Source organism: Bos mutus, chromosome 15 (genome assembly GCF_027580195.1).
Source record: "Bos mutus isolate GX-2022 chromosome 15, NWIPB_WYAK_1.1, whole genome shotgun sequence".
NCBI classification, from domain to species: Eukaryota; Metazoa; Chordata; class Mammalia; order Artiodactyla; family Bovidae; genus Bos; species Bos mutus.
This window is the reverse complement of record NC_091631.1, coordinates 52,089,148-52,115,995: the sequence shown is the minus strand read 5'-3', so window position 1 is coordinate 52,115,995 and position 26,848 is coordinate 52,089,148. Positions and strand designations below refer to the sequence as shown.

At 40.9% G+C, this 26,848-nt stretch overlaps 1 protein-coding gene across 4 annotated transcripts in view; it reads right to left on the bottom strand.

Annotated features, from left to right (window-relative positions):
• Window positions 1–26,422, bottom strand: part of SIK3 (SIK family kinase 3) — a 263,839-nt gene extending 237,417 nt beyond the window's left edge. For 2 of the 4 annotated variants that reach the window (XM_070384161.1, XM_070384162.1), the window contains exon 1: window positions 26,113–26,422. In XM_070384161.1, the coding sequence (XP_070240262.1) occupies window positions 26,113–26,385 (273 nt within the window). In that variant the 5' untranslated portion in view covers window positions 26,386–26,422. The remainder of the gene's footprint in view (window positions 1–26,112) is intronic. The other 2 variants (XM_070384163.1, XM_070384164.1) reach the window with 1 other exon arrangement.
• Between the last annotated feature and the right edge of the window lie 426 nt (window positions 26,423–26,848).

Genomic DNA, 26,848 nt, shown 5'->3' with positions numbered 1-26,848 from the left:
TAGTGAAAAAAGATGCAGATCAGTAAGTATAATTTACTACAATTTTTTTTAAAAGAGGGGGTACAGTAAACAGATACACACATTTACTTGTAAACACACAAAATATCAGAATATAGATAAGACACTTCCCTGATGGCTCAGTGGTAAAGAATCTGCCTGGCAATGCAGAAGATGTGGGTTGGATCCCTCAGTCAGGAAGATCCCCTAGAGAAGGAAATGGCAACCCATTCCAGAATCTTGCATGGGAAATCCCAAGGACAGAGGAGCCTGGCAAGCTACAGTCCATGGCACTACAAAAGAGTCAGACACAACTTAGCAACTCAACAAGCAATCTAAGACACCAATAATACTGACTGTATCTGGATCCAGATAGCCACAGCGTATGTGCAAGAAGAAAACTTTTCTGTGTATTTCTCTCTTTTGTAGCTCTTAAATTTTTGAACCCCTAGCCTGTGGATGGGACAGGAAAACCATCTCTTCATACAACTATAAGCCTAAGAAACAATATGACCATTAGGGAGGATGACAGCGTATCTGACAACTCATTTCCAGGGCCAGCCTCAACTTCACAATTACTACCACCTAAAATAAACTACATACCCTTCCATGATCTCACTCCTTAAAGTGACCAGAGATAATTTATTCCTTCCAGTCAAACTTCCTGACTACGTTATTGTGTGCCCACGTACTATGCACTTCCACACTCAACGCTATTTATAAAACTTATTGTCTTAAGGGATCTACTGCAAACTCTTTGAAGGGCCCTCTGAACCATAACATTTTCCACCTTCAAGTCTGGTTAGGAATCATTCCAATGCCAACTTTACTGAACCAAAGACTGAGTTCTTCCTCTTAATTACTCCAGGTTCACCACAGGATCCAAGTAAGTCATTCATCTGAGTCTCCATGGTTAAACGACTCTACTGCAGATCATCCCCTGACTTAGAGAAGAGTGAATTCTGTTCATTTCCTCTAATCTGGTGGAAAAACACTCCTTCCAAATCGTGCAAAATAACTCTTCCAGGAGGATAAATGAAATGTACTGAGGCAACATACCTCCCAAATGTAAACTATAAACAATACTGCCTTAAACATGACTTTAATCAGGAATGACATCCCAGGAGCTGAAACAAAACAGCGGCAGATACTGCCTCCATTCTCGCTGTCCTGCGGCATGCAGGGTATTCTTGAACCTGGATTATGAAGAGCACATCACTGAATATGAGCTTCATCCTTTGAATATTCCTTTCACATTCAACCCTCATTCTCACTTTCTGGCATGGAGATCCAAAACCTCAATGCAATACAGAATGAAATGCTGGATTACTTTAGTGCAAAAAGGTGAAGCCTCCAAAAGCGTTCTAATTAGGATATCTCTTCAATGAAAGCATATAGAAATGTGCCGGCTCCTTCTCCCTTCTTTTTCCAACAGCTATTTGCTTTCTCAGGAGCAAATCTTCAGTCAAACACAAAAGCCAACCACCTAGCAAAGCTCAAATACAGACAGGCGTTTTCCAAGCACAGTTAAATCTCAGGAGTAACTAGTCACGATGAGTAACATCTACTAACAAGGTGCTTATTGGTGTGCTGGGACAGTTAACAGCCTAAAAATCTCTCAGTTATGACCAGCGTTGATAAAAATGAGAAATAAGACTAAAAGAAAAGCAAGCCCACTTTCCACCAACAGAAAACTTACAAAAGGAAGAATCACACAAATCATCTAGTCCTGCCACACAAAACCTCTTTTATTCTAGGGTGGAGACTAAGGGCCCCAAACGAACCTATTTGAGTATTTTGCTACTTTAACCCTACTGAAGTCCATGGATAGGCTTATTAAGAAAAAGTCTGAGAGAACTGGACAAAACAGTTTAAAAAAAAAAAAATGAGTAATCATCTGCTACTGCTGTCATTTTAGTCATGTCCGACTCTGTGCGATCCCATAGACTGCAGCCCACCAGGCTCCCCCGTCCCTGGGATTCTCCAGGTAAGAGGTACTGGAGTGGGGTGCCATTGCCTTCTCCAAATCATCTGAAAATATACTTACAAATAAGCAGTTATTTAAAATCAAGAATTTCATTGAAGCACTCTAGAATACTGTTCCACACAATAAGTATGCCCTGCTAGATCAGCTCCATTCACCAGACTTGAAGTTTCTCTGCTTTACATTTCTTTAATACTCACAAGATCCTAAAGTTGGTTCCTGCATGAGACAGACATGACAGAAAATCCCAATGCTAATATCAGACTATAAGAATTTTTAATGTTACCAGAGATGAGGTTATTCAGCCATGTTACCTGGACTTCACCCAAGTCATATCCTTTGAATCGATCTACTATTGCATGATACAGGAGGCAAACAAGTCAAGTGCAGGTGAGAAATCAAGGTAACTAAATTGAATTCCATTACAGCACTTTTAGGTAGTATCTTTCTCACTATCTGCTTGGACTTCAGCTGGGTGCCAGCATGATTTCTTGATGCCTTTTCTACCACCTACCATCTCTCTGTGTTTTCTGCATTAAAAGACTGTGAGGAAAATGCTATGCTTTTCTAGAGATATCCAGGACTATAAAATGAGAGGGTTTTTTTTTATGACATTTAATGTCAAGTCAGAACTAGACATAATAAGTATGTCATATCCTAGGAAAAGCTCTTTAGCAAGTAATACTCCCAAATCATCTCTACTTTGCAGGCTCTTAGAATGCATTAAATGTTTAATAAGTTAAATGAATGTTCTTTACAGGATAGCAAGGACTTTTACTAAAGGAGATTACAAGGCTTCCCAAACTGGTATTATATTTAAGAATGTTCAACACTGGCCTTCCAAATGTACTTTAAGTACTATAAAGCTATAATAATTAAAGTTATACAGTATCAAAGAAAGTAAAGAGAGCACAATCAAACTGAAGTATCTGGAGATTTTGTAGACAAAGTAGCTTTTTAAATCAAAAGGGAAAAGATAGATTATTTAATAAATTTTATTGGGACAACAAACTACTTGTTCAGTCGGGAAGTCGTGCCGGACTCTACAGCCCCATGGACTGCAGTACACCAGGCTTCCCTGTCCTCCACTATCTCCTGGAGTTTGCTCCAATTCATGTCCACTGAGTGGACTAAAAGAAAAGCAAGCCCACTTTCCACCAACAGAAAACTTACAAAAGGAAGAATCACACAAATCAGCTAGTCCTGCCACACAAAACCCCTTTTATTCTAGGGTGGAGACTAAGGGCCCCAAACGAACCTATTTGAGTATTTTGCTACTTTAACCCTACTGAAGCCCATGGATAGGCTTATTATCACACAGCTTATCACCGAGTGATGCTATCTAACAATCTCATCCTCTGCCACCCTCAAACTAGACATGTGGGGGAGAAAAAGATAGATTCACTCATTCAATAAGTGGAGGGCCTATCACTGGCAAGCATGGTGCTGGATACTGAAAATAAGAACAAGGGAAAAAACTGCACACCCCATCACCCTCAAGGAGCTCCCAGTCAAGGGAAAGAAGAAAGTCAATAATAACAACAAAAACGAATGTAAAATCACAACTCCAATAAATTCCACAACTGATTCCCTTTTCACTTGGTTTAAACCAAAATGCATTCCAGATGAAGCAAAGATCTAAATTTAAAAACAAAACCATAAAAGTAGTTGAAGAAAACATGGGTAAATATTTTCACAAGATTAGGATGAGAAAGAAAATGAGAAGCCAGAAAGTATAAAACATAAAAATCTAATGTACTGTAAAATGTAAACATGAAAATATTTATATTTTACAGTAAAAAAAAAAAAAAACACACACGTACACACTGTCAAGACAAACACAGAAACATCAGTATCAGTTCAGTCACTCAGTCGTGTCCAACTCTTTTTGACCCCATGGACTGCATCATGCCAGGCTTCCCTGTCCATCACCAAATCCCAGAGCTTGCTCAAACTCTTGTCCACTGAGTCAGTGATATCGTCCCCTTCTCCTCCTGCCTTCAATCTTTCCCAGCATCAGGGTCTTATAGGTAACTAATTTCCCTAATATTCAAAAAGTTATGCACATTTTCTTTAAATATTTATTTTTATTTATTTATTTGGCTGCTGCAGGTCTTAGCTGCAGCGCATGGGATCTGGTTCCCTGACCAGGGATGAAACCTGGGAGAACTCCCTACCTGGAGAGCTCAGAGTCTTAGCCACTGGACCACCAGGGAAGCCCAGCTATGCACATTAACAAGAAAAAGCCAAAAGCCCAACAGAAAACTAACCAAAGGATAAAAATAATTCCAAGAAAAAATATGAAGAGCAAATAGACAAATGATAGTCAAATTTAGTAATAATAAATAACTCTTACAAACTAAGATGACATTTTCTTACCTGTTAGACTGACTCCCTAAAAAATGGCTGGTTGCCAGGGTTTAAAGAGGATAGAAGAAGCACTTCATACATACTCTCCATTGAGTGAATTAGCCTGGCCTTTCTTGGGCAATTTGGCAACACTAATAAAATTTTAAGCTCTCATACTTTGACTCAGGCACTCCACCTCTAGTGACTTATTCTATTCAACTACTGAGAAAATGAAGAACTTAGTTTCTAACATTGTATATATCACAATGGAAAAGAACACACAACTTTTGGGAAGTTTAGTATAAAACTCTTGATTTTTAAAAACTAAACTAAATCTGAGATATGAGTCTTTTGGAAAATAAATAGTGCAAATAAACGGAATGGAAAAGAAACACTAGTACAAGTGCACAAATATAAATGTACAAAAACGGTTAAGTGACATATAATTTATATTTTAAAAAAAAAGCTGGAAACAACCCCAAACCTATCAAATAGGATACTACTTAAATATAGTACATCCATAAAATGGAACACTCTGCAGCCATTAAAAAGATTGTGTCTAGGACAAAATGCACTGACATGACAAGATGTGGGAGATATTAACTTTAAAAATGAGTAGTAAAACCACTATATAGAAAATAAACAACAAAGACATGCTGTACAGCACAGGGCACTATAGTCAGTAGTTTGTGATAACCTGTAATGGAAAAGAATCTGAAAAACTGGAATCAACATTGCCGGGAGAAATATCAATAACCTCAGATATGCAGATGACACCACCCTTATGGCAGAGAGTGAAGAGGAACTCAAAAGCCTCTTGATGAAAGTGAAAGTGGAGAGTGAAAAAGTTGGCTTAAAGCTCAACATTCAGAAAACCAAGATCATAGCATCCGGTCCCACCACTTCATGGGAAATAGATGGGGAAACAGTGGAAACAGGGTCAGACTTTATTTTTCTGGGCTCCAAAATCACTACAGATGGTGACTGCAGCCATGAAATTAAAAGACGCTTACTCCTTGGAAGGAAAGTTATGACCAACCTAGATAGCATATTGAAAAGCAGAGACATTACTTTGCTAACAAAGGTTCGTCTAGTCAAGGCTATGGTTTTTCCTGTGGTCATGTATGGATGTGAGAGTTGGACTGTGAAGAAGGCTGAGCGCCGAAGAATTGATGCTTTTGAACTGTGGTGTTGGAGAAGATTCTTGAGAGTCCCTTGGACTGCAAGGAGATCCAACCAGTCCATTCTGAAGGAGATCAGCCCTGGGATTTCTTTGGAAGGAATGATGCTAAAGCTGAAACTCCAGTACTTTGGCCACCTCGTGTGAAGAGTTGACTCATTGGAAAAGACCCTGATGCTGGGAGGGATTGGGGGCAGGAGGAGAAGGGGACGACAGAGGATGAGATGGTTGGATGGCATCGCTGACTCGATGGACGTGAGTCTGAGTGAACTCCGGGAGTTGGTGACGGACAGGGAGGCCTGGAGTGCTGCGATTCATGGGGTCGCAAAGAGTCGGACACGACTGAGCGACTGATCTGATCTAATATTACTAAATCACTCTGCTCTACACCTGAAACTAACACTACATGTAAATGAACTACACTGCAATGTAAAAGACAAAAAATCCAAAGAAAACACAGGCAGTACATACTCTGACATCAGTCCTAGAAATATTTTTTGAATATGTCTTTTCAGGCAAACGATATACTTGATAAGGGGTTAATATCCAAAATATACAAAAACTCATACAATGCAACAGAAAGAAAACAAACAACCCAATCTAAAAATGGGCAGAGGATCTGAATAGAAATTTTTCCAAAAAAGACATACAGAAAGCCAACAGGTACATGAAAAGATGCTCAATGTCACTTATCATCACGGAAATGAAAAACAAAATCTCAATGAGATTTCACTTCACACCTGTCAAAATGGCACAACAAAAAGACAAAAAATATTAATAACAAGTGCTGATGGGGATGGGAAGAAAAGGGAACCCTCATTAACTGTTTATGGGGACACAAATGATACAGTCACTATGAAAAATAGTATGGAGATTTCTCAAAAAAATTAAGAGAACTCTACCATATGATCCAGCAATTCCACTTCTGGGTACTTATTTATCCAAAGAAAACAAAACCACTAGTTAGAAAAGATATAGGCACCTTTATGTTCACTGCAGCATTATTTACAATAGCCAAGATACAGAAGCAACCTAAGTGCCCATCAACAGATGAATGGAAAAAGACACAGTGTATATATATACATAGGAATATTATTATTCAGCTAAAGGAAAGGATGAAATACTGCTGTTTACAACATGGACAGACCAGAAGGTATTATGCCAAGTGAAATAAGACAGAGAAAGACAAGTACTATATGATTTCACTTATAAATGGAATCTAAAACCTAAAACAAATGAATAAACATAACAAAACAGAAACAGACTCATAGATACAGAGAACAAATAGGTGGTTGCCAGAGAGGAAAAGGAGTAAAGCAAGAAGACAAATAGGTGAAGGAGATCAAGAGGTACAAGCTTCCTGCTGCAAAATAAATGAGTCAAGAGTATGTAACGTACAGCGTGGGAGATACTGTCTGTCAATAATTATGTAATACCTTTTGTATGGTGACAGATCTTACCTACACGGTGATCATGGTGATCATTTTGATATGTATAGTAATAATGAGTCACTATGCTGTGTAACAAGAATTACCATGGTATTTTAGGTCAATTATATTAATACTTCAAAAACAAACTCAAAGAAAAAGACATCAGACCTGTGATTAGCAAAGGTAGGGGTAGGGAGAGGAGGAACTGGATGAAGGAAGTCAAAAGCTAAAAACTTCCAAGTACAAGATAAGTAAGTACTATGGATGTAATGTATAACATGATAAATATAACTAACACTGTTATACATTACATATGAAAGTTATTAAGAGAGTATATCTTAAGTGGGCCTTAGGAAGCATTACTACAAACAAATCCAGCGGAGGTGATGGAATTCCAGCTGAGCTATTTCAAATCCTAAAAGATGATGCTGTTAAAATGCTGCACTCTTTATCCAACAAATTTGGAAAACTCAGCAGTGGCCACAGGACTGGAAAAGGTCGGTTTTCACTTCAATCCCAAAGAAAGGCAATGCCAAAGAATGCTCAAACTACCTTACAATTGCACTCCTTTCACATGCTAGCAAAGTAATGCTCAAAGTCCTTCAAGCTAAGCATCACCAGTAAATGAACCAAGAACTTTCAGATGTACAAGCTGGATTTAGAAAAGGCAGAGGAACCAGAGATCAAATTGCTAATATATGCTGGATCATAGAAAAACCAAGGGAATTTAAAAAAAACATCTACTTCTGCTTCACTGACTATGCTAAAGCCTTTAACTGTGTGGGTCACAGCAAACTGTGGAATATTGTTAATGAGATGGGAATACCAGACCACCTTATCTGCCTCCTGAGAACCTGTATGAAGGACAAGAAGCAACAGTTAGAAATGGACATGCAACAAAGGACTGGTTCAAAACTGGAAAAGGAGTACATCAAGGCTGTCTACTGTCACCCTGCATATTTAACTTCTATGCAGAGTACATTGTACAAAATGCTGGGCTGGATGAATCACAAGCTGGAATCAAGATTGCCAGCAGAAATTTTAACAACCTCAGATATTCAGATGACACCACCCTTATGGCAGAAATTGAAGAGCAACTAGAGGAAGGTGAAAGACAAGACTGAAAAAGTTGGCTTAAAACTCAACATTTAAAAAATGAAGATCATGGTATACAGTCCTGTCATTTCATGGCAAATAGATGGGGAAAATGTGGAAACAGTGTCAGATTTCATTTTCTTGGGTTCCAAAATCACTGCGGACAGTGACTGCAGCCACAAAATTAAAAGACACTTGCTCCTTGGAAGAATCAGTTCAGTCACTCAGTCATGTCTGACTCTTTGAGACCCCATGGACTGCAGCACGCCATTCTTCCCTGTCCATCACCAACTCCCAGAGCTTACTCAAGAACCCATGTCCATCGAGTCAGTGATGCCATCCAACCATCTCATCCTCTGTCATCCCCTTCTCCTCCTGCCTTCAATCTTTCCCAGCATCAGGGTCTTTTCAAATGAGTCAGTTCTTCGCATCAGGTGGCCAAAGTCCTGGAGCTTCAGCTTCAGCGTAAGTCCTTCCAGTGAATATTTAAGGACTGATTTCCTTTAGGATGGACTGGTTTGATCTCCTTGCAGTCCAAGGGACTCTCAAGAGTCTTCTCTAGAACCACCAGTTCAAAAGCATCAATTCTTTGGTGCTCAGCTTTCTTTATAGTCCAACTCTCATATCCATACATGACCACTGGAGAAACAATAGCTTTGACTAGACGGACCTTTGCTGGCACAGTAATGCCAATGCTTTTTAATCTGCTGTCTAGGTTAGTCATAGCTTTTCTTCCAAGGAGCAAGTGTCTTTTAATTTCATGGCTTCGGTCATCATCTGCAGTGATTTTGGAGCCCAAGAAAATAAAGTCTCTCACTGTTTCCACTGTTTCTCCATCTATTTGCCATGGAGTGATGGGACGGGATGCCATGATCTTAGTTTTTTGAATGTTGAATTTTAACCAAGCTTTTTCACTCTCCTCTTTCACTTTTATCAAGAGGCTCTTCAGTTCCTCATCACTTTCTACCATAAGGGTGGTGTCATCTGCATATCTGAGGTTATTGATATTTCTCCCGGCAATCTTGATTCCAGCTTGTGCTTCATTCAGCCCAGCATTTCGAATGATGTACTCTGCATATAAGTTAAATAAGCAGGGTGACAATATATAGCCTTGACGTACTTCTTTCTCAATTTGGAACCAGTCTGTTGTTCCATGTCCGTTTCTAACTGTTGTTTCTTGACCTGCATACAGATTTCTCAGGAGGCAGGTAGGATGGTCTGGTATTCCCATCTCTTTAAGAATTTTCCACAGTTTGTTATGATCTACAAAGGCTTTGGCGTAATCAATAAAGCAGAAGTAGATGTTTTTCTGGAACTCTCTTGCTTTTTCTATGATCCAACGGATATTTGGAAGGATAGCTATGACAAAAAAAGCAGAGACATCACTTTGCCAACAAAGGTCTGTATAGTCAAAGCCACAGTTTCTCCAGTAGTCGTATATGGATTCGAGAGTGGGACTATCAAGAAGGCTGAGCACTGAAGAATTGATGCTTTTGAACTGTGGTGTTGGAGAACACTCTTGAGAGCCCCTTGGACAGCAAGGAGATCAAACCAGTCAATCCTAAAAGAAATCAACCCTGAATATTCACTGGAAGGACTGGTGCTGAAGCTGAAGCTCTAATACTTTGGCCACCTGATGTGAAAAGCTTACTCACTGGAAAAGACCCTGATGCTGGGGAAGTTTGAGAGTAAGAGAAGGGGGCAGCAGACAATGAGATGGTTGGATGGCATCACTGACTCAATGGACATGAGTTTGAGTAAACTCTGGGAGATAGTGAAGGACAAGGACGCCTAGCGTGCTGCAGTTCATGGGGTCACAAAGTGTCGGACACAATTTACAACTGAACAACAATATCCTAAGAGAAAGGATTTCACAAGGAAAAAAACTTTTCCATTTCTTTAACTTTTTTTCTTTAACTTTTTAATCTATATGAGATGATGGATGTTCACTAAACTCATGGTGGTAATCATTTCACTAGGTACATAAATCAATTATGCTGTTCACCTTAAATTTACACAGCAATGCATGTCCATTAAATCTCAATAAAACTGTAACACTAAGTAAAAATTAAAAATAAGCAGAAGAGTATGTGGCATGATCCCTTTTCAATGAAAAACATAAAATTCTAACATATGAATAGAAAAAATCTGGTTATAAAATGTGAACAATGTTCTCTCTAGAGAGAAGGAATGTTCACTTTTGACATTATACATTTTGGGTAGAGTCTGATTATTTCATAAGACACATATATCAGAGAGATACAAAGATTTTTTTTTGAAGAGACTCTGCAGCTGGGACTTCCCTGGCGGTCCAGTGGTTAAGACTCTGTGAGTCCACTGCAGGTGGCATGGGTTCTATCCCTGGTCAGGGAACTAAGATCCCACATGCCCTGAAACCAAAAAAAGAAAAAACAGAGTACCATACCAAAGTGAGAAAATGGTTCAGAATGAACACAAACACATTCATAATAGAACACATAATTTCAGAGTTAGAATAACTTTACAAATAAAGAAACAAGAATATCAAAATTTTAAACTTTTGTGCTGCAAACAAAACCATCACGAAAGTGAAAAGACAACCTACGAGATGGGAAGGGATATCTGCATGTCATATATCTGATAAAGGACTTGTATCCAGAATACACAGACGTCTTACAACTCAACAATAAAAACGACAAATAACCCAACTAAAAACTGGGCAAGGAATCTAAACAGACACTTCAAAGATCTACAAATGGTCACTTAGCACATGAAAAGATGATCAACACTAGGAGTCATAAGAGAAATGAAAATCAGAAACCACAAGGAGCAGCCACTTCACATCAACGCGGATGATTAGATAAAAAAGAAAGAAAATAACAAGTTTCGGTATGCATGTGGAAAAACTGGAAGCTTCATACATTCCTAGTGGGAATGCAAAATGGTGCACCCATTTTAGACAACAGTTTGGCAATTCCTCAAAAAGATAAACATGGAATGTTTATGATACAGAAATTCCACTTCTTGGGCATATATGACCAAAGTATATGTCCAAGAGAAATGAAAACATATGTTCACACAAAAATTTGTACACAAATGTTCGTAACAGCACTGTTCATATTAGTCAAAAAGTGGAAAAATGCATATGTCATCCATTCATGAATGTACAGAATGCAATATATTCATACAATGGAATATCATTCAGCCATAAAAAGGAAGGAAATTCTGACATATGCTACAACACTGATGAAACTTGAAGACGTGTTATATGAAAGCAGCCAGACACAAAAGGCCATATGTGATAAGATTCTATTTATATGACATGTCCAGAATGGGCAAATCTATAGAGACTGATTAGTGATTGATTAGGGCATGGGGAGAGAGGTTGAAGAGATAACAGTGACTACTAATGGGTGGCTTCTTCTAAGGGGAATGAAAATGTTCTAAAATGGCTTGTGATGATGGTTACACAACTTTGTGAATAGGCTAAAAGCAATGAATTGGGTGAACTGTACAGTATGTGAATTATATCTCAATAAAGCCATAGAAAACATATATACATTAAAAAGAAACTGGAAGCCCCGTGAGGTTAAGTGATGTGCCCAAAGAAAACTGCCAGGCTAGTAAAAACTGAAACTGGAAACACATGGGCTGACTCCTACAGCAATGGACAGTTTCCTTACTGCAACTGATTGGCCAAAAAGGTTTCCCCAAAGAGCTGGAAAAGCAGAAAATGCAACCCACTCCAGTGTTCTTGCCTGGAGAATCCCAGGGACAGGGGAGCCTGGTGGGCTGCTGTCTATGGGGTCACACAGAGTCGGACACAACTGAAGCGACTTAGCAGCAGCATAAGGAAAGGAAGAGGAGTTTAGGTAACACAACTGAAATGTTGTTTTCAAATTTTAATGTGAATCCAAAATGGGTTCTTGGCCTAAAAAAATCTAACAACCACTGATAGAAGAGGTTGTGACTCAGTATAACAGTGCCCCTTTTACTGGGAGCTCAATTAGAGCAGGGCACGGGATGCAGCTGCTGGCTGAAAAGGAAGAAGGAAAATGAGATCAGAAGAGGCACGAGAGGCTGAAATCACCGGCCACTCTTCTGCATATGTCAAAGAGGTTAGTGAGTAACAATGCTTCAAACAAGTTTTATTATGGGGGGGGAGGGAAGAGGGGCTGTAAAATCCTATACAGAGATCTGAAAGTATCATCTGAAAATTGAATTACCTCCCCGAATTACTATACACATATAAGATATTTAGGTATAATGAACAGGGTCTCTCTGCAGCTGACTTGGACACAAAGATCATTGCTGGAATACAACTGCCCCGTTTGACAAGAATAACAATATCACTGTTGATGTAGAAATGGAAAGTAAGCCAAGAACATACCATCACTAAAAACATTATTTCAAGGGTTTAAAAAAAAAAAAGAGCTACCAAAAAAAAATCATCTATTGTCAGAACACTGCTTATGCAACATTAGAACATTCTGACAGAAGGAAAGGACAACAGGAGGCAGGAAGCAGAAAGAAGGAAGAAATCCTGCAGGTGCCCAACTAATCCTAACAAGAAACAGCTCTGAGCCTGCCTTCCACAATAACAATCTTGTTCCCGTGGTATATGAACCAAGATTTCTCTTGCCAGGAACAGAAAACAACTGACTACATGAAAATGTCAGCTTGTTCCATGAACACTACACTGGCAATGAACAGATACAAACCTTTCAAAAGACAAAGTTTTGGCTGTTTCCTCACCAAATTTTTAACATCGCTGGCCCACAGTCAAATTCAGTCCAGTTTATGCAAACTCTTAACACAAGTGGACAAAAATACCACGCTGCAGAATACACTATAAATAAAAGATTCTATAAAATATCTTGTCTTCAGATTTCTAACAATTTGGCTCATTTATAATTATAAAATTTGTATAGAAGCTCTCTTAACCCACCACCATCTCTCAACCAACCTGAAAAAAATAACTGATGCTTCCCCTTCCCTCTGTAAAATAACAAGCCCCAGCAATGCAAACCAGCCTCAAATTAACAGCCACTCATTCTAATCCTGGATATTCTTCCTGCTTCCATCCACTAAATTGCATGCTTACCAAGAATTAATTGTTTTCTTCCCAAATCTATTTATACCAGTTGCTCTTATTATTATAGGTATGCAATTTAATTAGCTATATAAACTGATGAGAAACTCAGGAGAAAAGAAAGACATGCTTCTTTGAAAATTAAGCTGAATGTTTAAAATGACTTGGTAAAGTCACATTACACGTGGATGCACGTGTGTTCAGTTGCTAAGTCATGTCCAACTCTTTGCAACCCCATGGACTGCAACACGCCAGGCTTCCCTGTCCTTCACTGTCTCCCGGAGTTTGCTCAAACTCCATTAAGTAGATGATGCCATCCAACCATCTCGCTCTCAATCTTCCCCAGCATCACAGTCTTTTCCAATGAAACAGCTCTTTACATCAGGTGGCCAAAGTACTAGAGCTTCAGCATCAATCCTTTCAATGAATATTCAAGGTTGAATCCCTTTAGGATTGACTGGTTTGATCTCCTTGCTGTCCAAGGGACTCTCAAGAGTCTTCTCCAGCACCACAGTTCAAAAGCATCAATTCTTCAACACTCAGCCTTCTTTACAGTTCAACTCTCACATCTGTACATGACTAATGGAAAAACCATAGCTTTGACTACCCGGTTCCTTATCAGTAAAGTGACGTCTCTGCTTTTTAATACACTGTCTAGGTTTGTCATAGCTTTTCTTTCAAGGAGCAAGCATCTTTTAATTTCATGGCTGCAGTCACCATCTGCAGAGATTTTGGAGCCTAAGAAAATAAAGTCTGTCACTTTTTCCATTGTTTCTCATTTCTTAGTCATGAAGTGATAGGACCAGATGCCATGATCTTTGTTTTTTGAATGTTGAGTTTTAAGCCAGCTTTTTCATTCCCCTCTTTCACATTCATCAAGAGGCTCTTTAGTTCCTTTTCACTTTCTGTCATTAAAGTGGTGTCATCTGCATATCTGAAGTTGTTGACATTTCTCCTGGCAATCTTGATTCCAGCTTGTGATTCATCCAGCCTGGCAATTAGCACTATGTACTCCACATAGAAGTTAAATAGAAGATACACAGCCTTGATGTACTCCTTTCCCAATTTTGAACCAGTCCATTGTTCCATGTCTGGTTGTTGCTTCTTGATCTGCATCCTGGTTTCTCAAGAGGCAGGTAAGGTGGTCTGGTATTCCCATCTCTTTAAGAATTTTCCAGTTTGTTGTGATCCACACAGTCATAGGCTTTAGCGTAGTCAATGAAGCAGAAGCAGATGTTTTTCTGGAACTCTCTTGCCTTTTCTATGATCCAACAGATCTTGGCAATTTGATCTCTGGTTCCTCTGCCCTTTCTAAATCCAGCTTGTACATCCGGAAGTTCTCAGTTCACGTACTGTCAAAGCCTAGCTTGAAGGATTTTGAGCATTACCTTGTGTTTTTTTAATGCAACAAGCGTAAAATATGGGGACAAGAGGGAGAGAGAATCAAAAACTCAAGAGTCTATGTTCAAAATGCTTCATAAAATGCCTTTAAATTGCTACTCTGCTTTAAAAAAGCAAAATAAAACTGGAAATCATAAATGATGAACTATGGGTATGTTTAACACAAATAAGATGGCAGAACTCTAATCAAGATATCAATATACACAGAAAGGCCTATAGCAAAAGATTAGCAAACATGTTTCTTAGACAAACTGCAAAGAAAAAGAGGGGAAATCTATAAAGTAAAACAAATAATTCTTTTTAAAAATATAAAACTTAAGGGACATCAATCAATTATAAAGTATGGACTTTATTTAGACCCTGATTCAAACAAACGAGTGGTTAAAAAAGAAAAAAAACTAAATGTGTGTGTATATATATATTGTATATATATGACAATCAGAGAAATTTAACACTAATTTGATACTTAATGACATCAGGGAATTATTAATTGTTTTAGGTAGGATAATAGTACTGGGGTTATATTTTTTTGGAAAAAAAAAACCTCCTCTACTTAGAGATACACGCCAAAACATTTACAGATGAAATAAGATTTTGGGAATTGCTTCAAAATAAACTAGGGAGAAAAGAGAGGCTGGAAATGATATGTGCGAAAGACTGACTGTGAGGTGATTAACTGCTTTTAGTGGGTGGTAGGTTAATGAGGGGTTCATCATATGATTCTTTTTACTTTTGCTTACGTTTAAAATTTTGCATAATGAACACTTTTTAAAAAAGACTAGTGGATTAATGCATATTTACATTTTAAATAAAATATTAAAAGTATATATATCATTATTTCTGACTTCCTTGCTTCATTCATTTCTTTCCCCTAATTAAGATAATCATAACCCAAACTTATTGTATTAAAGGCCTTCTACTGGAGATAAAAGGGCACATTGTCAGATGCTCAAAATACAGCAGTGGGTACACCCAAACACTGTAAGAACAATAGTCCATATGGCCCAATTACCACTGAAAACCTCTTAAATAACATATAAAGTACAGTAAGTACAACAAATCCAGACATCATGAGACTGGTGCATCACCACATTTATTCACATAATTATTTCCTTAATCATTTCCTTTATCATCTTTTTACCATTAAAAAAAAGAGAGGAGTAATTTACAATTTTCATCAATCTCAGAAATTCTCCCTCAGGTCTACCAAAAAAGTTATTTAAAAATCAAAGATTCAGGTAATCAGAATCTCTTTCTCATCAACCTTTCTTTTTGCCTTCAACAGCTCCTCCAATTTAAGTTTATACCTCTTTGTGAAAGATCAGGAGAGAATGATGATTCATAAAAAACAACTTAAAAGATCAGAGTCACAGTTTTTTCCTTCCTCGTCCAGGTTTGGTTCAGAACAACAACAAGGCAGTAGCTCCAGCCCTCTTTTAATGGGTTCCACATCTATCGCCCAAGGTTTACAGGTGCAGCAGGGAGTAACAGTCCTGCCTTCCAAGAAAACAAACGCAGAAGAGGAGACAATAAAGAAAAAAAAACTTCTGGTGGGCTAACCCTGGCACAGCCTTTCTGGAAAGCAATGTGCCAATATATGTATCAGTGTATTCTCTCGCCAGTAATTTCACATCCAACCATCTATCCTGAGCAAAAAATCAGAAATGCATCAAAGATTCATACACAAAAATGGTCACCACAGCAAATTTCTGAAGTGAAAAACTGGGAAGAATCTTAAAATATGAAAAAGGTCAAAAAATAACAGCAATCATATAATGGCAAAGGTCCGTATACAAAGGTCTCTCTAGTCAAAGCTGTGGTTTTTCCAGTAGTCATGTACGGATGTGGGAACTGGACCACAAAGAAGGCTGAGCACTGAAGAACTGATGCTTTCAAACTGTGGTACTAGAGAAGACTCACTGGAAGGACTGATGCTGAAGCTGAAGCTCCAATACTTTGGCCACTTGATGCAAAGAGCCGACTCACTGGAAAAGACCCTGATGCTGGGAAAGATTGAGGGCAGGAGGAGAAGGGAGCAACAGAGGTTGAGATGGTTGAATGACATCATCAACTCAATGGACATGAGTTTGAGCAAATTCCAGGAGATGGTGAAGGACAGGGAAGCCTCGTGTGCCGCAGTCCATGAGGTCGAAAAGAGTTGGACACAACCGAGGGACTGAACAACAACAACGATACAATGGCAAAGTGCACATCCATTAAAATTGATGTTTACAAATAGTTTCGAATGAGAAAATACCTATAATGATAAGGGGGAGGAATAAAATAGAGTATCAGTATGATCCTAATTATATTCTGCAAAAAATTAATAACTATTGCCTGTGGGTGACAGGATGATGGGTGATTTTTTTCCTTCTGCTTCTTATAAGTTTCCCCAATTATAAATGGAAAAAAAATAGAGCAAGGTGGTAGAAGAGAGCCCATAATAATAAGTAATTGGGTTGAAATAAGACAATTTACACTCCAGACCTCTTGTAGTCCACCTCTATCAGGTCTGAGCTGCAAGCATTCAACTGCTCCTTTACCTGAACACTTTGCCCACTCCAAGAAGAATAACATCCTCTTGTCTTCTAGTATCAGTAGTTGCTACTTTTTGCCTACAGATAACACAAAAAATACTACAAATATCATATATTAATGCATATATATGGAATCTAGGAAGACCGTATGGATGAACCTATTTGCAGGGCAGCAATGGAGACGCAGACATAGAGAAAAGTCTTATGGACACGGGCAGCGGGGAGGAAGGAGAGGGTGGGACAAAAGGAGAGAGTAACATGGAAGCATATACACTACCATATGGAAAACAGGTAACGAATGGAAATTTGCTGTATGACTCAGGGAACTCAAACCAGGGCTCTGTGACAACCTACAGGGATGGGAAAGGATGGGAGGTGGGAGGGAGGTTCAAAAGGGAGGGGACATATATATACCAATGGCTGACTCATGTTGATGTATTTTGAAAGTCGCTCAGTCGTGTCCAACTCTTTGCGACCCCATGGACTTATACAGTCCATGGAATTCTCTAGGCCAGAATACTGGAGTGGGTAGCCTTTCCCTTCTCCAGGAGATCTTCCCAATCCACATTACAAGCGGATTCTTTACCAGCTGAGCCACAAGGGGAGCCCAAGAATACTGGAGTAGGTAGCTGATCCCTTCTCCAGTGGATCTTCCCAACCCAGGAAATGAACCGGGGTTTCCTGCATTGCAGGTGGATTCTTTACCAACTGAGCTATCAGGGAAGCCCGAAGGTGATGTATGGCAGAGGCCAACACAATACAGTGAAGCAATTATCCTTCAATTCAAAATAAATAAATTTTTTTTAAATACTACTTGAATTAATTCATTAAAGGTAAGGCCCAATAAAAGTAACTCCCTGAAATTAAGGACCAGTGACAGAAAAATACCAGTTGCTTTAATCAGATCACTTAGTATACAGAACAAGTGGGAACCCCAGCAAACAGTATGAAGTTACTTCAGGAAACGCCAGCAGGAGAAGACAGACAGGAGGGTCTGCAAAGAAAAGCTCCAAGGCAGAAGAGGAAAAACAAGGTGCTGGCCGACTACGCTGACTGCCCCTGTGGGACCCTCGCAAGGCGGTGACCCACGGGGAGCCTGGGTATGAAAGAACTTTCCCCTTCAAATAAGGGACTTGAATTTAAATTGCAGGATTTAGTGAAATTAGACTGAACTTATTAATAATGAAAGTTTGAAATATGCCAAAAATAACTTGCCCAGAAAGGCGGTAAAATCTCTTTACCTAGAGATTTGTGAGAAAAAAGTAGAAAATTACTTTCCTTTAACATCTTAACTGGAGATAGAAAATTATTTCAGTAATAAAACTCTAAGATGCATTAAGAGTATTAAAAAAATTAAGTCAGCTCTCTCTTGTTTTTAATCCTTACATTTATTCCCTAAATGAATATTTACCAGCATCATAGTAGGCACTGGGCACACAGCAGCAAACACCACCTTAAAACGCCTGCCTCGTGGAAGTGACGTTCAGTTACCACAGTGTGTGCCTCCTGACAAGCCCTAAAAGATATTTTCTTCTTTTAATTTTTAAGTAAAATTATTTTTAGAAATTTCAAGCATGTGACAACACTGCCAGAAAACAAACAGCACCTAGCATTTGGACTGATCGAGAAAAGCCCTTAATAAATACTAGAGACATAAAACTAACAAAACTGTGTGGATGAGGCACTGAGGCGGCAGGAAGACAACTTCACTACATACAAGTCTGCACTTTTTTAATTTTGTGCCATCTATCATTCATTCCTAGTTTTTGATAAACAATTTTTTAAAAGTTTATTGGCTGGGTGGATGGAATGAATTAAATGAAAATCTCCTTCTCCAAAAATTCAGTCTCAAGAAATGTGCTAAGGAAGCCTAAAATTTTGCATTCAAGTTTTCTGGAGGGAGCAAAGAGAAGTAAAGCATACTACTGGTAAGTACAGACTGAAACTAGCTGAAACGAGGCAGAAATTTGAGGATTTCTCAGAAATTCCAAACCAAAACCTAAATATAGTTTAAGATAACTGGCCAAAAGTATCCAACTGAGTGAGCCCAGCCTACACAGTGGAGCTTACACAGGCAATGGGTTTGAGTCTCCTTCCTTTTCAGTTTCTGGGAAACGAGGCTGAGTATTTGCAACCTGATTCCTAAGTCTCTGAGACAGTAAATTCTGAGATGAAATACTCACCAGTGTGGCTAAAGACTCCTGGTCTACTGTGGATCACACACCTCCTAAACAGAAATATGACATAACTATGCCACAGTTCATCCAACAGTTTTGTCCTCAGCTGATGGAATTTTTAACTCTAAACAGATCCAAAAGAAACTCTTTCAAGCTAATACATCCAAAACTATTGAGGGCTTTTCAAAGACACTGCCAAAGCCATTTACTTAACAGTATTTATTACATTGGAACAAAAGTCCATGAGAATGTGTCTAATTTTCACCCTCTGGATGCTATCAGTCATCCATAGCCAGCATGACTATACTATTATGCCAGAAGGGACCAGTCTATTCACCGTTAGAAAGTAGAAGGCAGGGACTCACCTGATGGGTGAGATCATTCACCTGCGGAGCAGGCCAGAGCTTTCAGCTCAGAAACTAGAACCACGTAAGGGCAGCTCTACATAAATGGTCCTCTTGGCCCTCACCTGTATCATCAATGTATGTATCTTGGTGACCAGTTCTCTTCATGAGTTATAAGATGGCACCATCCCCTGGAAACTGGTAGTGATTTGGTAAATAGAGAGTCCATCTGAGAAAGGTACCTTCAAAGACAGACCAGACCAACCCAACACAGCAAAAGTATAATTACTCATATTCCCTGGGTGTGAGCTAGATATAGTGGCAAAAGAAAACTATATAAGGCAGACTGTGTTTATGGTCATTGCTTTTTCTGTGCTTATTTCTCTCTTTTTACTTCTTCAGCATTTTTTAGGTCTTTACTGAATTTGTTACAATACTGTTTCTATGTTTATTGGTTGTGAGGTATGTAGGATCCTAGCTCCCTGACCAGAGACTGAACCCACATCTCCTGTGTCTCCTGCATGGCAGGTGGATTCTTTACTGGCTGAGCAAAGTCTGAGATTTTAAGTTCATCTTTCCAGACTCTGAAAAAAAGAGGAGAAGGAAATGGCAACCCACTCCAGTGTTCTTGCCTGGAGAATCCCAGGGACGAGGGAGCCTGGTGGACTGCCGTCTATGGGGTCGCACAGAGTCGGACACGACTGAAGCGACTTAGCAGCAGCAAGATCTTTTTTTAGTGCTCCCCAAATAGACAACTATTTGTTGGCTGATCACGTTTACTTTGTATGTAAAATGTATGCCATTCTCTTATAGTGTGAAAGAACAGAAGTTGTTAAAATTTAACACCTCCCCTATCTGAAGAAATGAATCAGAAGAAGCTTTTTTACCCTAAGCCATAAATACCCAAAATGACTTTTTAAAGACATAAGTCAGATAACATCAGTGCTCTGCCTTGATATCCCCTGAGGTCAATCCCTTATTTCATACCCAATTCCATAAAATGGCCTGTAAGACCCGTATGATCTGGCCCCTATCTAACCCCCTGATCTCAATTCCTTACCATCCCTTCTCTCACTGGTTAAGCTCTTAGGCATCCTGACCTTGGGTCTAATCTTTAGACAAACCAAGTTCATTTCTACCCAAAGGCCTCTGCGTGCCATTCCTTCTTCCTAATCTTCCCAAACTGGCTCTTTCTCATTATTCAGGTGATCAGCTCAAATATCACCACCCTGGAAAGGCCTTCCCTGACACTGGATGTGAAGCAGCACCCTGCCCCAGACACTCTCTAGCCCATTTATTTTTTTCATAGTATTTGTCACTATATAAAGTTATTTGTTTACATGCTTCTCATCTGTCTCCTCCCATAAGAAAATAAGTTCCAAGAAGGCAATAGCTTTTTTTCTCTCTCATTCATGGGGTATTCAAGAGCCAGAGCAGAAGCCTGGCACAAAATTTGCATTCAGTAAATACTTGCTGAATGAATGAATGGATAACAGAAAAGTTCCATTACTATGCAGAGAGGTTTTAGGTGTTTTTTAGACTTACAGAGACACTGGTAGAAAGAACGCATATCTTTTTCTTTTCAGAGCATCCATTTTGTTCTCTTTTATGCCACGAACTAGAAAACATTAGCCAGACTGATGCCTGGAAAATGAAAACAGCACTTCTGGCACAGAAATAACTAGTCTGGGCACCTCTGGCTTGAGCCAGATCTCTGACTTTCTAGGGAGCTGGCACCAAAGTCAAAATGTTAAACAGCTTTGATGCTGAAAAGTGGAATGCTGGTATTTTGACTCTGGAGAAACTAGTCCAAATCATCCTTAGCTCTTCACAAAGTTTCAACACATCTCTATCAAAATGAAGTTAGTCATCTTTCAACAGTCATTTCTAGATTATCCAGAGATGGAACTATTCTCCTCCAACGTAACTAATATTCATCTTTAATTTCAATTTCTTTTTGACATAATTCTCTTTTCTATTTACTAATGAATCTTGTTTTCAGCCTGCTGACGAGCACAAGCATCATCCTTAGAGTAAAAACAATACTATTAGCCCGCTTTGAGCTGCTCTTCTCATGGAAATGAGCGCGCTAAACCACATGGCACACAAATGCATCCTGGCTGATCAGTATTTGGAATGGGGTCATGGGGCAAAATGTTTCCTCTGCGTAATATCTAAAGTTAAGAATCCTGACCTTGGCCTTCTAAGTAGCACACCCTGCACCCAAGTGCAAATGTGTCCTTAGGCTTGTAGGAATAGTTCTTCATACTCTCCATGAAATTTAAGGAGTTCTCTGGAAAAAACACTGCAAACTCTGCTCTATCACCAATGTGACAAAGTGTAGCTATACAAACACCCTGAGTATTCAAGGCAAACCAAATAAAAGCCAGTATTAGTCACAGTTTTCATTAGACAAGTCTCCTAAGTGTCTGAAAAATTTAATGGGAAATTATGTTTTTAAATGTCAATTTCATGAAATTAGCCCAAAGTCCACAGGAATTAAATCTACTCTCTCAAAGAGGCACCTGAAATAATAGCAAACTATTTTTTTACCCTGAAATCACATCATCAGGATAACATCTACCTACAAAACTGTTCCAAAGGGGGTGAAAAGCAAACAAGGGGAACCATGTCTTACTCATCTTTGTTCCAACAGTATCTGAGGATGAAGATGAAGAAGATGGTGATAACATTTACCATATGCCTACTAGGTGCCAGGCACATTTGTTCTCAAAGTTTCAAATATATTATTTTATCTTCAGAACACCCTAATTTGTGAGCAAAGTATTGATACTATTGTCATCTCACTTTATACATGAAGAAATCCAAGCACAGACAGGTTAAATTACCTGTAAGTAGCAGAAGACCCAAACCCAGTCAGTCCCATCCAAAGCTCAAGCTCTTCCCACGAACCAATAAACACGCAAGTGATGTACATTTATTGAAATACATTTTTAAAGTATTTGACCAATGGCTTTTATAGTCATGGATACTTTCTTTTTAATGCATACAAAATATACCTACTCTCTGTTCCCATTCATTCACCCAGTGAAGGTATAATTAGGCACAGGCAACCCACTATAAACAACTGACAATAGAAAATCTTTTTTTTTTCAATCTTCTAAATACTTCATAGTGTCCTACCAAAAGAAGAGGACCAGAGAATCTCAAACCAAGGCTCCTCCACAAAAGGGAACTCAAAGAAGGTGGGACAAAGACAGCCAGGGTGAGCTGCTGACCAAAGTATGTCACAGACGCACATTCTCTCCTGGTAACTGCTCTGCAGTGGCGCTGTAAGCACTGCAGTGCTGCCAATATTAAGTCTGAGCTCATGAATGCCGTGCTGCAAAAGTCACCAACAACAGAACAGGAAAATACTTCCCGTTCTCTACTTGTTTTATTCATCCCAGGGTCCTGATCTAGGAGGTTGGAGAGTTAACAGAATTTGGGAAAGGGCCATCTTTACCACTTACTGTTGGACAGAGCATGGTAGCTTGGTCAATAAATAAAGTTTACTTTAGCCTCTTAGTCTGTGTGTGTGAGAAAAGATGACCATAAATATCTCTCTAATGTTCAGAAAACACCTACTACCTAACCTCTTTCAAACACCACAAATATCATCTGAATTACCTGAGTCTGATGGTTATATATGGTTATAGGAAAAACCCAGACCATTCAGTGGCTGACAGGGAGCAGAAAGAAAAAAAAAAAATCACATACCTCTAAAAGACAAACAAATGAACAAAAAGATACATCCTGAAAACAGAAGAGGAAAAAAAATAGGTGAAAATAGGTGATTCTCTTTGGTTCCAAGTTACCTGACTACAGAAGTAAGATAAACGCTGCAGTGCACAGGAGAAAAATCTCTCTACCTGAGTAACTGAACAGCAGCTTCTGCAACTGCCAATACCCAGGCACCTTCCTCGCCATTATATAACCAAACCCTGGCCTTAATAGGCCATCATACCGTACGTCAACAGTTGTTAGACACATCTGAGCTGCAAGCATCTGAGAAACCTTTCCAAAGTGGATTCAGATAAGCAAGAAGCAGGCCAAAATATGTTCATCATTTACCCAGAGCACATGACAACTCCTTGTGAATTAAGCTTCACGCGTGTCGGCAGAGTAATTTAAGAAGCGAGAGAGAGGGTGCCTGTAACTAGGAAATTGCACACTGCTACAGAAACACAAATGAGTGCTGGTGTGGTCCCGTCACACATGCAACTCATTGTCCAAGCCATTTCAGCCTCATTCAAGATTTTGAATATTTCCATACATAGGAATTGCATAACTGCCGACCACAAATGATCAAAGATAAAACCCAACATAAACAGTGACGCCAGTTTATAAACAAGCTGATGTTTAAAATGCTGCAGTCCTAAAGGATACCAACAACTTAGAGAAAAACTTAGACACACACACACTGGAAAATTAGAAAGCGGGCAGACCAGCCATAATTAGCCACTGGCTTTGCTGACTACTGAAGATAGAAATGTCTCCATTATGTATAAAGCCAAGAATCAACTGTTTGCAATTACATTTACAAAAACATTGAACCCTCTGTCCCAGATTTTTTTAATCATTATTTTGGTGTATCCAAGGGCTGGGCGATACAGAATTCTTTAAATCATAGATACCATAAACCAGGCAGCCAATTAAGTTCATAGAGTCCATCCCCCAGAGGTCAGAGCAAAATAATCAAAGAAGCCCAAGTGATTACTTAGGTGGGAGGGGGAGGGTGTGGAAAAGGAAATACCAAAACAAGGAACAAGGCTGGAACAATTAGAGTTGTTTGTAAATATAGATTTGTCTTGGCTAACTGTAAATGCAATAGGAAACATTCAGAGGGGCAGGGATGCACCAGAGTCTTGGTTAAGTCTACTCCGTGTCAGGGTCTGAGGGTAGCATCAGGAAACCTTGGACTCTGGTATCTCATTCAGCTCAGACCTGCAGACTTGAGGCCCTCTGATAAAAACTGAAAAAAAAAAAAAAAAAGGCTGAAGGGGGCCCCCCCCAAAAGGAAGTGAAACTGACCAATCAATTTTCCACAGCCACCCACCCACCCCACAACCCTGGTAAAAAGGGCCCTTTAGAGTCTGACAGAAAGGAGGGAAAAAGGAACTTCAGGTCATAAGTAAGAGGGAGAGAAGGCAGAGATAAGTCACTGCCTTCTGAAAACAACAGACTGCCATACAAGCGAAAACAAGGACCAAAGACTGGGCTGAGGAGGTGAGGGGAATTGATGTGGCTTTGGTAGGAAGCAGCAGCAGCTGTAAGGGTTCTTCATCGAGCTGAGGGAAACACAAATTGCAGTTTTAAATATAATGAATGACTTCACCAAAAGTGTTCATTCAAGTGAGAGATGGAGCAAAGAAAGAAATCTGAAGTATAAATGGGTTCTGGGAGTCCTATCAAAACCAAGCAGTTCCTCCTGGTGTCTTCACTGCCAAGACTCCCAGTGAAGAAGGCCACAGGAAAGAACTAACCATATTTCCTCCAAAAACGAATTTTGTAGGTAAAATTTTAAACGTGTACGATATGGCTTCCTAATTGACCTTGCCAATTTCACCACCACTGCTCCACAAATCCCTTGGGAACCAAAGGGCCCAATGAGTGTCCGGATTCTTCACACACCTCCCCAGTCTCCAGACGCCCCCCCGCCCCACCACCACTGACAGCCCACCCTAGGTTCTGTAAACTGTATGGTTCTGGACCCTCCGACAACTAAATATAACCAGCAATCCAGCTCTCCCGAATTGTTTAACCCCTGATTACCTAGGGCCACTACAAAGCAGGGGTACCCCTGGGTCTCTGTTCCCTGACCCCTTTCCTGTGGAAAAGCAAAGTAATTTTTTTCCTCCTTATTTCCCCATTTTTTTCATCGCCGGCTCCAATAATCTTCTCTGTCCTGTCTCTCATTCTCACCATCTAGCAGTCTTGGGCGACCAAATGCTGCCTGGTGCCGCTGTCATAAGGTACCAGGTCCCTCATACCTTCCAGTACCTTGTACCCCCACTCAAGACCCCAGCCATCCTTCTTCCCCTCAAAAGCCCACCCGTGTCAGTTTCACCCTTGTTTTCCCCCATCCTCCTGGTCCATATTTCCTATTCCCCTGCCCTCGTTCCCGCAGGATTTCCTAATTTCTGGTTTCAGAGGCTTCTTAGCTTACTGTCTCCTGGCTCCGGGAGAGTTCCAAACGTCTTTCTCATCACCCCTGCTACGACCCTCCGCACAGCCCGGGGAGCCCCCTGCCCATCCCCGGCTCTCTAGTTCCCCAGGTCCCGGCGCTCAGTGGCCGCTTTGCGCCCCCTCTGCTGTGCAGTTACCCTCTCCCGGGCCCCACGGTGCCCCCCCGCCTCCTGCTCTCTCTCTCCTCACTCTTGCCCGATAACCCCCTACCCGCTTCCCTGTTCCCAACGCACTCCCGAGCCCCGCTCGCGGCGCCGACCCCTCCACCTCGGTGTCGCGGGGCTCCCCTTCCCCCGCCACACTCGGACGGTCCCGGGCCGCGCAGCCCCGCCGCCGCCAGGTCCCGCCGCGCCACTACCTTGGCCTTAGTGACGAGGTGCGTGGCCCGCTTGACCACCGCGAAGTTGCCCTTGCCGATGGTGCGGTCGATCTCGTAGTAGCCGATGCGGGCAGGCACCGGCCCGCGGGAGGCCGGGGCTGGGGGACGCGGCGGGCCAGCCGCCGGGGGGACAGCAGCGGGGGCGGCCGGGGGTCCCGGGGCGGGCGGAGGCAGCAGGCGGCCGGCCGGCCCGGCTCCCCCCGCTCCGGCCCCGGCAGCCCCGCCAGCTCCGCTCGCCGCCGCCGCCGCCATCTTGTTGTGCAGTGAAACCTCCGGGGCCGCGGGGAGCCGGCGGTGGGGGGGGGGGGGGGAGGGAGAGGGGGCGGGGGGGGCGGGAAAAGAGGTGGGGGGGCGGCGGACGTCACTCCAGGAGGCGGAGCGCCCGCGCCGCCGGGGCCGGGAGCCATGGCAACCTGTCGTCACGTGCCGACGCGCGTCACTGCCCGGAGCCTTGGCAACCATGACCTCACCGGCTAGCTCGACCTTCCCGCGTGGGCCCGGTTCCTCCGGCGCCGGCTCCCGGGTGCCCCCCTCCGGGGAGGAGACAGTGGGTACCGCAAGTGTGCCAGCCAGTTCCAAGCCATCGCAACATTGCCCAAGTCGGGGGCTGCTTGTGCCTGACCCAAAACCTGCCCTCGATCCTCCCAGGAACTGCTAATGTCACCTCCTACTGTGACCTCTGTCCCAGTTCGGCAATCACCCAGCCTCCTTTAAA